Source organism: Sapajus apella, unplaced genomic scaffold (genome assembly GCF_009761245.1).
Source record: "Sapajus apella isolate SASKATOON/1434 unplaced genomic scaffold, GSC_monkey_1.0 scaffold35, whole genome shotgun sequence".
NCBI classification, from domain to species: domain Eukaryota; kingdom Metazoa; phylum Chordata; class Mammalia; order Primates; family Cebidae; genus Sapajus; species Sapajus apella.
The window spans coordinates 16,478,080-16,492,635 of record NW_022436975.1 but is presented as its reverse complement, the minus strand read 5'-3'; the positions used below and the strand labels follow the sequence as shown (position 1 = coordinate 16,492,635).

Sequence of the window (14,556 nt, the reverse complement as noted above, 5' to 3'; positions counted from 1 at the left end):
CGGCTCACCGCAACCTCCGCCTCCCGGGTTCAGGCAATTCTCCTGCCTCAGCCTCCTGAGTCGCTGGGATTACAGGCACGCGCCACCATGCCCAGCTAATTTTTTGTATTTTTAGTAGAGACGGGGTTTCACCATGTTGACCAGGATGGTCTCGATCTCTTGACCTCGTGATCCACCCGCCTCGGCCTCCCACAGTGCTGGGATTACAGGCTTGAGCCACCGCGCCCGGCCGAGTATTTTCTTAACAGATTTTATTGGCGAATTACTGAGTCAAAGATGTAAATATCTTTGTCTTTGTATTCCTGTTAATTTTCTTCAGATGATACCAATGATGCTTTTACCAGCAGTTGCCTTTTGATTAGATTTTTCCAAATATTGGAATGGTTTCTTCATGTCATAGTTCTCCTACCCTGTTTAATTTAAAATCAGCTTTAAAAGTAATTTAAACATCTGTGTTGAGACTGATAGAAAATGGATGGTTTGGGTGGGGACATAATTCCACTGAAATTGATTTAGAAAACTTTTTACTTGGATTTTTCTGGTGAGATACTTTACATTAGGTTCTTTTTTTTTTTTTTGAGACGGAGTTTCGCTCTTGTTACCCAGGCTGGAGTGCAATGGCGCGATCTCGGCTCACCGCAACCTCCGCCTCCTGGGTTCAGGCAATTCTCCTGCCTCAGCCTCCTGAGTAGCTGGGATTACAGGCACGCGCCACCATGCCCAGCTAATTTTTTGTAGTTTTAGTAGAGACGGGGTTTCACCATGTTGACCAGGATGGTCTCGATCTCTTGACCTTGTGATCCACCCGCCTCGGCCTCCCAAAGTGCTGGGATTACAGGCTTGAGCCACCGCGCCCGGCCTACATTAGGTTCTTAAAAAAATTTCTTTATTATTAAGACAGGGTTTCACCATGCTGGCCAGGCTAGTCTTGAACTCCTGACCTCATGTGATCCGCCCACCTCGGCTTCTCAAAGTGCTGGGATTACAGGCGTGAGCCACTGCGCCCGGCCTACATTAGGTTCTTAAAGGGATTAATTAGTAGCCTTAATTGGCTAAGAACTACTTTTACAGTTATGTAAAACAGAAAGATAATAATTTCATATTTTAGTATTTTAATATGTTTTGTCACTATTGCTTTATTAAGAAACATAATTAAAAAGTTTGGGAATAATCCATGTTTTTAAAAAAGGTATGACAGTTACTAGTTGCATGTTTTATTATGTGTTATGATGATTCATATTTTTAGTTGATGCAAAACTATTGACAATGGAAAGGAGTAACAAAAATACTGGTTTTCTTTCTTTCTTTGTTCTTTTTGAGACAGAGCCTTGTTCTTGTCCCCCAGGGTGAAGTGCAATGGCACGCTCTCAGCTCTGCAACCTCTGCCCCCTGGGTTCAAGCAGTTCTTCTGCCTCAGCTGCATAAGTAGCTGGGATTATAGGCACCCACCACCATGCCCAGCTAATTTTTTGTATTTTTAGTAGAGATGGGGTTTCACCATGTTGGTAAGGCTGGTCTCGAACTCCTGACCTCAAGTGATCTGCTCGCCTCAGCCTCCCAAAGTGCTAGGATTACAGGCATGAACCCCTGGAATTAAAGCTCTAAATAACTAGAACATATGCAATCTGAATATCAGAAACTGAAGTATTCCTGCTCATTCAATAAATAACTTGCAAACATTTTTGTTAGGTTCTGTGGAAGTTACAAAAAGGATACATTCCTCCTCTTAAAGAGTTTATATGCTTATAAAAAAATAGAAAATTCAGTAGTATAAGTACAAACATAGTACTCTGAATGCAAAGGGAGAATTGGGTTACTAGGTAGAGGCTTCATATAGAAGGTGTTGGTCAAGCTGAGCCTTTAAGTGTTGAAATAAGAGTCGGAAAGCCTTTGGTCTGGGTGAAACTCTTCTAGCTAAGGAAAGGCCTGAACAAAATTTGAGAGTAGAAAGCATTCTAGAACAAAGAACATATAAAAATGCATGGTCTTTGTGGGAGATGGCCGAGTGTCATAGTCAACTCAAAGAATAATCAAAGGACAAAATGAACTGATGGAGTCAGCCAATTTTAAGGCCTTGAGTGTACATTAAAAGGTTTGGACTTAATAGAGCCCATTGATAAGTGAAACGAGGATTCTTTTCTTACAGTTACATGTACTTACTCTTTGTTCAGTTCCACTACTAAGAGCCATTAGAGCTGGGTATGGTGGCTCATGCCTGTAATCCTAGCACTTGGGAGACTGAGGTGGGTGGATCATTTGAAGTCAGGAGTTTGAGACCAGCCTGACTAACATGGAGAAACCCTGTCTCTACTAAAAATACAAAAAATTAGCTGGGAATGGTGGTAAGTGCCTGTAGTCCAGCTACTTGAGAGGCTAAGGCAAGAGAATTGCTTGAACCAGGGAGGTAGAGGTTGTGGTGAGCCTAGATCGTGCCATTGCACTCCAGCCTGGGCAACAAGAGCGAGACTCCTTCTCAAAAAAAAAAATGCCATTAGACTGTGCTGTCCAATGTGGTTAGCCACTCACTGTGTGTGGCAATTTAAAGTAAATAAAATTTCTTTAGTTGCACTAGCCACATTTCAAGTGCTCAGTAGCCTCATGTGAGTGGAGACTGCAGCTTCTGCAATAATCTTTCTATCGTTGCAGAAAGATTATTGGACATCATGGCCCTAAATGTTGATGTGAGAATCTATAGTAGGATTTAAAAGCTCAAGAATGAAACCTTTTGTTTGAGCTGTGGTTTTTTGATAAATACATAATTTATAATATGTAAAAAATATAAATTAAAAAACTGAATTGGTTTCAACATACAAAGAAATCTTGAAATTAGTTGGTAATATGACTGATTCTATTTCAATTTGTTTTCTCCTTTTGGATTTTTATATATTGTATTTTCTTAAAAGTCAAGGTACTTTCAAATTGAGAGTTGAATGTTAGTGATAATCCAGGAACATGTTACAACCTGATCTTGTTAGTTGATTTTGTATTTAATTATTTTGACTAAATGTGTGGTTTTTGTTTGTTTGTTTGTTCGTGAGATGGAGTCTCCCTCTGTTGCCTAAGCTGGAGTGCAATTGTGTGATCTCGGCTCATGGCAACCTCTGTTTCCTGGGTTCAAGCAATTTTCCTGCCTCAGCCACCCGAGTACCTGGGATTACGGGCGTGTGCCACCACGCCCAGCTAAGTTTTGTATTTTAGTAGAGACGGGGTTTCACCATGTTGGCCAGGCTGGCCATGAACTCCTGACCGCAAGTGATCCACCTGCCTCGGCCTCCCAAAGTGCTGGTGGCATGAGCCACCGTGCCCAGCCAAATGTGTTTTTATACCCCTATAGTGATGAATATTGAATCTTAATGAGCCACAAGTTTAAAATGAAATTAGAAGATTGTTACAGACAAGTTGCTTTTTCTATATTATTGATTATTCTAAGATTCACTGCTAATTGCTTTTAAATTGAACAAGGAATTACAGTGAAAGAAACAAGGCTCCTTATAGTTGAGAAATAAAATTACAGAATCAGTAGACTAATTTTTATGTGTTTCTTTTCAAGAACTACAACTCCAGGAGAAACAAAACTTTTGGCCTCTGAAATCTACGACATTCTTCAGTCCTCCAGTATGGCAGATGGTGATAGTTTCAATGAAATGAATTCACGTCGAAGGAAAGCTCAGTTTTTTCTGGGAACTACAAACAAACGTGCCAAAACAGTGGTTTTGCATATAGATGGCCTTGATGATACGGTAAGATTTGTTAGATGGGAAAGAGAAATCGTGTTTACTAAAGTTTTTTCAGTGTCACTTGCTAACAGTCTTTAAGAATAAATCCTAATATCAGTATTTTACTGATATAAAGGGTCATTTTGTGTTAACGAGGTCAGTTAAACATAGGATGTAAGAATTCAAAATATTTATGCCCCTAATAATAGAGCATCAAAATATATGAAGCAAAACTGACAGAAATGGGGAGAAATAGACAAATCCACAGTTACAGATTTTAACACAACTCTCTCAATACAGGAAGCATACAGAAAATCAGTAAGAATATAGAAGACTCAAATGATACTATGAACCAATTTAACCTAATATATGATATATAAAATACATATCATATTAAATATATATAATACATATTAAATGTGTCTCTGTGTGTGTGTGTGTGTGTGTGTGTGTGTGTGTGTGTGTATTTTTTTTTTGAGATAGAGTCTTACTCGTCGCCCAGGGCTGGAGTGCAGTGGCACAGTCTTGGAGTCTTGGCTCACTGCAGTCTTCACCTCCTAGGTTCAAGCAACTCTCCTATCTCAGCCTCCTGAGTAGCTGGGATTACAAGCGTGCGACACCACAACGCCCAGCTAATTTCTGTGTTTTTAGTAGAGATGAGGCTTCGCCATGTTGGCCAGGCTGGTCTCAACTCCTGACCTGCCCCGGCCTCCCAAAGTTCTTGATTACAGGCATGAGCCACTGTGCCCAGCCCTAATTGATATTTATAGAACTCTCTACCCAACAACAGGATGATCATTCTTTTCATGTCCACATGGAACATTTGCTAAGATAGACAATACTGTGGACATAAAACAAGTCTTATGAAATTTAAAAGGATTAAAATAATACAAAGCATGTTGTATTATCTTTTTTTGTTGTTGTCAGACAGAGTCTTGAACACCTGGCGTCAAGCAGTTCTCCTGCCTCAACCCTGCAAAGTGCCGAGATTACAGGCATGAACCACTGCACCCAGCTAAATAGCATATCTTTTTTTTTTCTCTTTTTTTTAAATAGCACATCTCTAATTTATGAGTCAACAAATAAAAGAATTAGCATTTTGAACTGAATATAAATGAAAATGAGCTGAATAAAGTGAAAGTGTAATAAAAATGAAAGTGAAATATAAATGAAAGTGTAGCTGAAATTTGTTGGAAGTAGTTAAACAGTGTTTAAAGTGGAAATTCATTAGCATCCGATGCCTAACTGTTTATTTACAAGAAAGAAAGGATATCAAGTCAGTAGCAGAAGCTTCCACCTTAAGAAAATAGAAGCAGCTGAAGTGGGATTGCTGGAGCTCAAGAGTCCAAGGTTATGGTGATCTGTGATTGTGTCACTATACTCTCCAGCCTAGGCAACAAAAACCCTGTCTCAAAAAAAAAAAAAAACTAGAAAAAGAAGAGCAAATTAAAGTCAAAACAAGCAGAAGAGAAGAAACAAAGATCAGAGAAATGAAAAACAATAGAGAAAACCCAATGAAATCAACAGCTGGTGTTTGACATGATTATTAAAATTGATAAGCCTCTAGTCAAATGCATCAAGAATAAAAAAAAGTCCTAAATTATCCATATCAGAAAGGAAAGAGGATACTGCTATAGATCCTACAGACATTAAAAGGATAAGCCAGGCATTGTGGTTCACGCCTGTAATGCCAGCACTTTGGGAGGCTGAGGCGGGTGGATCACTTGAGGTCAGGAGTTCGAGACCAGCCTGGCCAACATGATGAAACCCTGTCTCTACTAAAATACAAAAATTAGCCAGGTGTGATGGCGTGGGCCTGTAATCTCAGCTACATGGAAGGCTGAGGCAGGAGAATTGCGTGAACCCAGGAGGTGCAGTGAGAAGAGATCACGCCACTGCACTCCAGCCTGGGTAACAGAGCAAGACTCCATCTCAAAAAAAAAAGATAAGTGAATATATTAAATGCCTTTATACCAATAAATTTGATAATGTAGATGAAACAGGAAAATTTCTTGAAAGACAGATTACCAAAGCTCACTCAAGAAGAAACAGATGACCTGATTAGTATTTTTTTTTTTTTTTTTTTGAGACCAAGTTTCACTCTTGTTGTCCAAACTGGAGCACAATGGCACGATCTGGCTCAGTGTAACCTTTGCCTCCCAGGTTCAAGGGATTCTCCTGCCTCAGCCTCCCGAGTAGCTGGGATTACAGCCATACCCCACCACGCCTGGCTACTTTTGTATTTTTAGTAGAGGTGGGGTTTCTTCATGTTGGTCAGGCTGGTTTTGAACTCCCGACCTCAGGTGATCCACCTGCCTCGGCCTCCCAAAGTGCTGGGGTTACAGGCATGAGTGACTGTGCCCAGCCTAGTTTTATATCTGCTAAAGAAATTGAATTTGTAACTAAAAATTGTTCCATAAATAAAACTTAAGGCCCAGATAGAAGCATGTTTTCCAGTGTCTGGAAATCATTGGTTTTTAATTTTTTTTATTCTTTTATTGTGAGACAGAGTTTTGCTCTTGTGGCCAGGGCTGAAGTGCAATGGGGCACGATCTTGACTCACTGCAACCTTCACCTTCTGAGTTCAAGCGATTCTCCTGCCTCAGCCAACTGAGTAGCTGGGATTACAGGCATCCACCACCACGCCCAGTTGATTTTGTATTTTTAGTAGAGACGGGGTTTCTCCATGTTGGTCGGGTTGGTCTCAAACCCCTGACCTCAGATGATTTGCCCACCTCAGCCTCCTAAAGTGCTGGGCTTATAGGCGTGAGCCACCACGCCTGGCCTTAATTTTTTTTTTTTTAATGGAGTTTTGCTCTTGTTGCCCAGGCTGGAGTGCAATGGTGCAGTCTTGGCTACCTCCGCCTCCTGGGTTCAAGCGATTCTCCTGCCTCAGCCTCCCAAGTAACTGGGATTACAGGTCCCCGCCACCATGCCCAGTCATTTTTTTTTTTTTTTTTTTGTATTTAAAAGAGATAGTATTTTGCCATGTTGGCCAGGCTGGTCTCGAACTCCTGACCTCAGGCAATCCACCTTGGCCACCCAAAGTGCTGGGATTACAGGTGTGAGCCACTGTGCTTAGCCTTAAATTTTATTTTATCTTTAGTTGTTTAATTCTAGAGGATAAATCTGGTCCCTGTTAATTCATCTGTACTGCAACTGGAAGTTCCCCTGAAGTTACCTTGTGCAGAGATAAGTTATGTAACTTTACATATTTAGGGTTGGTAAATATGTAAACTTTACCTATTTAGCAGTTGGTAGATTACCACTTACTTTAGCTATGCCAGATAGATTACACTAGATTATTCACAGCTTTTTCTAGTTGTGTTTAGGTGCTTAGGCTCAGGATTTGGGGTATAGTAAATAAGCTTGAGAAAAAGCCTTCCATATGCATATTATCAGAGCCACATCAGTTTACAGCTATCTTATTGAAAGTGGAGTCACAAGACAGTTTCTAGAAAGCAAATTCTGATAAAGGTAAATTGATTCGATGGAATATCTTAAGATATATAAAATATCTCCAATACCATGAGTTTAATTTTAATGAATAAGAATAATACAGTTTCTTTTTAAAGCTAGCACAAATCAAATAATAAAACCCAGCAAAGCACACACAAAAATATAGGCTAGCCAGGTGTAATGGCACATGCCTGTAATCTCAGCTGTATGGGAGGCTGAGGTGGGAAGATTGCTGGAGCCCAAGAGTTTAAGACTAGCCTAGTCAACGTAGACTCTCAAAAGGAACAGCAGACACCAAACAAATATATAGGCCAATATACAGTAAAAACATGATTGCCAAAGTTCAAAATGAAATATCAGCAAGTTGACTCTAGTACTATATGTACTATCATGTTACCATTTTTTGGTGACATAGCCTGGCACTAGTGATAAGTTTATTTCATCGATTCTCTCATTCATTTCTGACAACCAGCACAGAGAGATGTATATCATTATCTTCTTTTTTGGAGATAGAATCTCACTCTGTTGCACAGGCTGGAGTGCAGTGACATAATCTCAGCTCACTGCAACCTCCGCCTCCCAGGTTCGAGCACTTCAGCCTCAGCCTCCCGGTAGCTGGGATTACAGGCACCCACCACGATGTCCGACTAATTTTTTTTGTATTTTTAGTAGAGATGGGGTTTCACCATGTGGCCAGTCTGATTTCGAACTCTTGACCTCAAGTGATCCACCTGCCTCAGCTTCTCAAAGTGTTAAGATTATAATAGAAAGGGAAGTTGAGTTTAGAATGGTCAAATAACTCAACTGTTTCCTCTACTTATGTAACTTTAGCTTAGTCAGTATTTGGACTAGGTAGTGTGACTCCCGAATTGAACTTTTGTTTGTATGTTTGTTTTTGAGATAGAGTTTTGTTCTTTTGCCCAGGCTACAGTGAAGTGGCATGATCTCGGCTCAATGCAACCTCTGTATCCCCCTTCCCTCTCTGCCCTCATTCAACGATTCTCTTGCCTCATTCTCTCAAGTAGCTGGAATTACAGACACCTGCCACCATGCCCAGCTAATTTTTTGTGTTTTTAGTAGAGACGGGTTTTTGCCATGTTGGCCAGGCTGGTCTCCAACTCCTGACATCAGGTGATCCACCCTCCACGGCCTCCCAAAGTGCTAGGTTTACAAGCGTGAGCCACTGTGTCTGGCCAAGAATTGAACTTTTAACCACAATATTATAATTCCCTAGAAATAAACAATCTAGTTTTATCCTGGAGCTGTAAATAGCGTTTAACATAATGAAATATTCTAGCATAATATCAATAAGTCAATAATTTGATAATTTGCTATTGATATAGCTGTAAATATAGAAAACCCAGGAGAATGATCTGAAATTTCTTAAAAATATTTTAAAAATCCAGTGACATTATTAAATATATGGAAATCAGTCACTTCTTGAAAGAGGAAAAGTAGTTTTATTCTCCCAAACAAAACAAAAAACTAGGAAGAGTACAGGGATATTTTTTGTCTTTTGTTTGTTTATACTCATTGACCAGTGTGATAGTAGCAAGGGTATTCTTTTTATTTTTTTAATTAATTTATTTTTTTTTTATTAGCAAGGGTATTCTTAATAAGAAAATACAAGACTTAATAAAAAATTAAAGGCCTTTGGTGCTAAGAGAAGACTGGAATAAATGGAATGAAATGCTTGTTTCTGAAAGTTTGTAAGGACGTTAGTTCATCCTAAATTTTTAGACTTAATACCAATCAGTCTGATGATTTTTGAATTTTATTTCCCAACCTAAAAGTTCACATGATATAGAATGTACTAATTTTTACAATAAAAAGGAGCACCTAATGTTAGGCATTATTTTAGATACTAGGGATACAGCGATGACCGAAACAAGCACAACTTTTTGCTCTCGGAGCTAGCATAGTTGGAGGAGGCAGACAATAAGCCTGCTAAAAAAGTGTGTTAATTTATGTTGAAATAAAGTTAAATTGGACTTATGAATCTCATTTCTCACTGTCACATGTGGTTGACATTTAGTACCAGACTGTACCTCTGGCAAATTAGGCAAGTTGTTTTTAAACTTTTCACTTTCCCCATATTTAAAATAAGGGATCAGATTAATATTCTAATTCTTAAATTTATTTTGTGACCTTTGCTTCACTTTGAAGTTTAGCTGGTGTTGAATAGGTGGAAGAGATAAACATGGAACTATTTGGCACCAGTCCTCTAAGGGGGCTTCACCAAATGCAGACCCCTGCAGAGAAGAGTCCAGATACAGTGCACTCGATGAGCCACCATGGACTTGTGCTGTGCCACAGACTGACGTATCCCAGGTCTTTTCCTGAATAGTGCTGAAATGCAGAAGTAGGGATATGAGCAATGGCGTGAGCGGTTGTTTTAAAGGGTGTGGAACTAAGCTTGAAAGCTGGATATAATCTAGAGACTTGACCCAGGGGTCAATTATAGATCGACCCCTCAGAAATATAAATCAAAATCTGGTCTTAATATAGAAGATGTAGAGAGCGTGATTTGGTGTGTGGGTCAAAGGTGGAGGGAGCTATGAGGAGAAAATGCAATTACTTTTTCCATTTTCACTTTGGATCTTGTATTGAGATGACCCTTGATGGTCAACTGGATATATCTGGCAGACAAATACAAATAAGAAAGTCATATTGGAGTTAGTGATGTTTGTGATGGCTAAAGTGAACAGAATATTCTGAGGGGTGAAGCAGAAAGTAAGTCAGTTTAGGCACTGGACTTTGGAGTTAAGGTGAGACAGAGCTGGAATAATCAGTGTGATAAGTAGAAGACTAGGATAATGTGGACCCTGCATCGAAGCATTAAAGCATTAAAGGGTACATGTTGTGTTTTGAAGAGTATCAGGAAAATGAGAACCCCACAGAGGGTATGTCTAACCCTTGAGAATGCAATAGTAACCATGAGAATGCTGTAAATGAATGATACAGTGATATTTATAATACCAGGTGTTTTAAGGAATAGTGACTTAAACCCTGAATGCTCACTAATTCTAACTTCAGTCTATTAGAATTTATCCCTGGAAATTTTTAGGCTAGAGGAGGGGTCATAAGCCTTTTCTTTATAGGACCAGAAAGTAAATATTTTTGGCTTTGCAGACCACAGTGGTCTCTGTCATAACTACTAACTCTGCCTTAGCATGAAACTAGCCTCAGATAATATGTAACCAAATGGGTGTGCTTGTGTTCCAATAAAACTTTATTTACAAAAACAGCTGGTGGACTATAGTTTTCCCCTCCCTCGAGTTAGAAAAACCTCTGCTTTTCTGCTTTTTGGCCTTTTTTCCCCTGCATTGTGTTCTATTTGTTTTGTTTTGAGACAGAATCTCACTTTGTTGCCCAGCTTGGAGTGCAGTGGCACAGTCTAGGCTCACTGCAACCTCTACCTCCCAGGTTCAAGCGATTCTCCTGTCTCAGCCTCCTGAGTAGCTGGGACTGCAAGCGCGTCCCACCATGCCCAGCTAATGTGTTCTGTTTTATTTAAGATGTAATTTAACATTGGCTAATTTCTTTCTGATAAAAATTATTAAAACTCCATACTAGTATTGAAGCTTTAAAAATTTAGCAGGAATTGCTATTCTGTTGATTTATAAAATTAAAAAAAAAAATTTGACTAAGTGGCCCCCCACTCTATGCCCTGATGTAAGATGTTAAAACTGAAACAGTTCGTTTGCCCTCTTCACCCCCTCCCCAAAATATAGTGTGGTTTTAGCTGATTTATTACCTTTTATTTACCTGTTTTCATAACAGTTTGCTTTTATTTTTTCAGTCTCGGAGAAATCTATGTGAAGAGGCTTTGTTAAAAATTAAAGGTGTTATTAGCTTTACTTTTCAAATGGCTGTTCAAAGATGTGTGGTGCGAATCCGTTCAGATTTGAAAGCTGAGGTAAGTATTTGAAATGGCTGAATATGTTTGAGATTATAGGTAAACAAATCAATTTCAAAATTATTCCTTTTTATCTGGACTTAGGCTTTGGCGTCAGCGATAGCATCAACCAAGGTTATGAAAGCTCAGCAAGTTGTGAAAAGTGAAAGTGGAGAAGAGGTAAAAGTTATATTTAGTTTTTTTTATATCGAACTTGCTCTCGATTATTTTTTATGGCTAGCAGATTGCCAGTATTTCTAAATAAATAGTGCCAAGTATGTAAGGATGTGTTGTTTCTTGGTTAGAAATAGATCTTTTGTGGTTATCAGAGTCTGTTCTTGCTGATTTTATATGGAAATAAAGGTTACGTGGCTTCCTTGCATTTATCTTTAAATACTTCCTAACCTTAACTAATCTTGACAATCCAAAAAATAAAGGTATAACCACTTGGCAAGTAAATAGGGTGAAAATCCTTGTCTGTTGCTACTCTTTTCACTAGCTTTGTGATGGGAGAAACAAATCTATGCCTTGAGCTCATTTGGATTTCCAGCTCATAGTTGGGAGTTCCATGGCTCTCCAGTGGCCTGCAGTGGCTAGACACTTGCTTTAGTCATGATTACTCAGACAGAGGTTGCTCATTTACTCCTAGAATTTCAGCAGATTAACTTCTGAGTTCTCATGTGCTCTGCTTACTACTTTCTGTACTTACACAGTGCTTAGCGGTTGGGCCTGCTGTCACGTAAGAGGAAAGTTTACCCTGAGAATAACCCTGGTAATTAGAGTAGGAAGTAAAGTTGATTTTATAATGACTCTTAATATATTTTCTGTATCAGATGCTTGTCCCATTCCAAGATACTCCTGTGGAAGTAGAACAGAACACAGAGCTACCTGACTACCTGCCTGAGGATGAGAGTCCCACAAAGGAACAGGACAAAGCGGTGTCCCGGGTGGGCTCACACCCAGAGGGTGGAGCTAGCTGGCTGAACACAGCTGCAAACTTTTTATCCAGATCGTTTTATTGGTGACTTCAGTTTGGGGCTCAAGGACTGTGTGAACCAACAAGGGGCCAGTTTTCCATTGTTGTGGTGAACTGTCAAGTGCAATTTGCAATAAGTTATCATGGAAGGTTTTTAGATTACATGATCGCGTATGCTGCATTTTACATTTCATTGGACATTTTACCCCACTGAGTGGTAAAAAGGACAGTGGCTATGGATGGAGTTGCTTTGTTTATGAAACTATTTTGGTTTTGTTTTCCTTCATTTAATTGCCTCATATTTTAAAAACCATGGGTCCACTGTTGAAACCAAACGTGTGTGTGTAGCTTTACATTTTATTTTACATGAAGCACGTGATTAGGAAAACTCGTTTTCTCAAGCCTCAGGACCTACCTGAAGAAAAGTTTTCTTGTAGCTCAAGTTGTGCATGAATTGCTGAATATTTTACTCTGCTTTTCTTCATGAAAGTTACATGCTTTGGTACTCCTCACTGAAAGCTGAAAACATTTCTTGTTACCCTCTTTTGTGCCTTTTTATTTTGCCAACCATGTTTATAGAAAGGACATTACTAATGACATTTTGCAAATTAAAAACATTCATTTGAACATAGTAGTTCCCTAGGAAAACAACTCTACAAAAATTTTGCAGCCTTATTCATTATAGTTTTAATAAAATTAACACAGAATCAGTCAAGAAGAAGGAAACGTATGTTAGCAAAGTGTTTTTGGAGACTATTTGAATGTGACTAAATGTGGTTCTAGTTGACTTCTTTTCACTTTGGTTTATATCAGCTCTTAAGAGTTAAGTCCAACCGTGATATTGCAAACAACTGTTAAGTGGTCTCTAGGCCTTACTTTGTGATTATACGTTATCTCCTGATAGAAAAAAATAATGGTAGTAAAGAACTGACAAACTGAAAAAAAAAAACAAAAATCAAATGCCTATAATAACATAATGCCACTTTGGTGTAGAGCCTAACTGTAAGACATGAATTGCTTGACAGAAGCCTATTCAGTAGGTGTTTCTTTGTATTGCCTTTTGTGAATTTATTTTGAAAATGCTGCAGTTGCATTGAATGATAAAGACCCAAATTATTGCTTAAGAAGAAATAAAACCAGCATTGATCACTTAATCCTGTTTCTCATGTCCAGCCAGAAAAAAAGAACTTCAGGGAAGGTAAGATAAATAAATACATATATATATAATTTTTTTTTGGTAGATAAGTGCTAATTTACAAATATGTAATGCTTTATTAAATTTCTGAAATATTTGGTAACTAAAGTTTTCTTTTTGGAAATTAAATCCAGATACATTTTAATGTTGATGTGACTGAAAACGGGAAGAAATTGAAATTCCTTTTCATCAACATGTAGAGTTGCTATTTTACTATTTGGAGAATGCAACGTGAAAATTGGACCTCAAAGGGTTTTCTTGTGTTTTCATTGTACAATACCATCACCAGTGAGAGTCTTGAGTTCACTAACATTGTGACCTTCTGGAGGGAGAGTTATAGGGGGTATTGAGGAAGATATTTTTTTCGTGTGTCTGGTTTCTGATTCAAGTGACATGCACAAACTGAAAAACAAAAACAAAAAACCAAAACTTTGAGGGCATCTGTTGCTCTGAATGCATAATATAACTTGCCGCCAGAGCCGGATGTGTTGAAAAAAGAAAAGAAAACCACCTTTCTGTAGCCATTAAAGCAAAGTTTACTGTTCTAACAAATTTGTATTTTATTTTGCATTGCCACACATCTGCTTATTTAAAAACCACATCCCATTGGTGGTAATGGTTCAGGACAAGTAGGTGTTACAGCTTGATGTTTGTGTGTTTGAAGTGTGTTCTTTCATTCCAGATCATATAGAGCAGTTAAGGCAACTGTAACAGCATTTTTTGAAATACATTGTAAAATAATAAAAGGTAACATAATTAAAATTGATTGGATATTATGTAAATGTGGTATAAGCATTACTGATTACTCCTTTTATTTTTAAATTTTATTTTAAGTTCTGGGTTACATGTGCAGAACATGCAGATTTGTTACTTAGGTATACATGTACCATGGCGGTTTGCTGCACCTATCAGCCTGTCATCTAGGTTTTAAGCCCCTCATGCATTAGGTATTTGTCATAATGCTCTCCCTCTGCTTCTCCCCATCCCCTGGACAGGCCGAGGTGTGTGATGTTTCCCTATGTTGATTACTCTTAAGCCTGTTTGTACACACATTGCCTGGTACACTTTCCCAGTTCCCTGCATTTGTGCTACCTGACTAATTCCCCTGTATCTTTGATTCATCTTTTTCCCGACACAATACCTGCCTTTCCCCTGATTGGATCACTGCTCCTGTGCATATACTCATTATAGTATCTGTCACATATCAAAATTGCGTATTTACCTGTGTCTCTCTTCTAAGCTCTCTGAGAAGAGAATATTTCTAAGTTTTGTTTTTCATTGACACGTAATATATCTGCACATTTATGAGGTA

The 14,556-nt window shown here is 38.6% G+C and overlaps 1 protein-coding gene across 3 annotated transcripts in view; it reads left to right on the top strand.

Annotated features, from left to right (window-relative positions):
- Positions 1-14,020, top strand: part of ARMC1 (armadillo repeat containing 1) — a 29,503-nt gene extending 15,483 nt beyond the window's left edge. For 2 of the 3 annotated variants that reach the window (XM_032296209.1, XM_032296211.1), the window contains exons 4-7: positions 3,551-3,740; positions 10,978-11,094; positions 11,179-11,253; positions 11,907-14,020. In XM_032296209.1, the coding sequence (XP_032152100.1) occupies positions 3,551-3,740; positions 10,978-11,094; positions 11,179-11,253; positions 11,907-12,098 (574 nt within the window). In that variant the 3' untranslated portion in view covers positions 12,099-14,020. The remainder of the gene's footprint in view (positions 1-3,550; positions 3,741-10,977; positions 11,095-11,178; positions 11,254-11,906) is intronic. The other variant, XM_032296212.1, reaches the window with a different exon arrangement.
- The last annotated feature ends 536 nt before the right edge of the window (positions 14,021-14,556 follow it).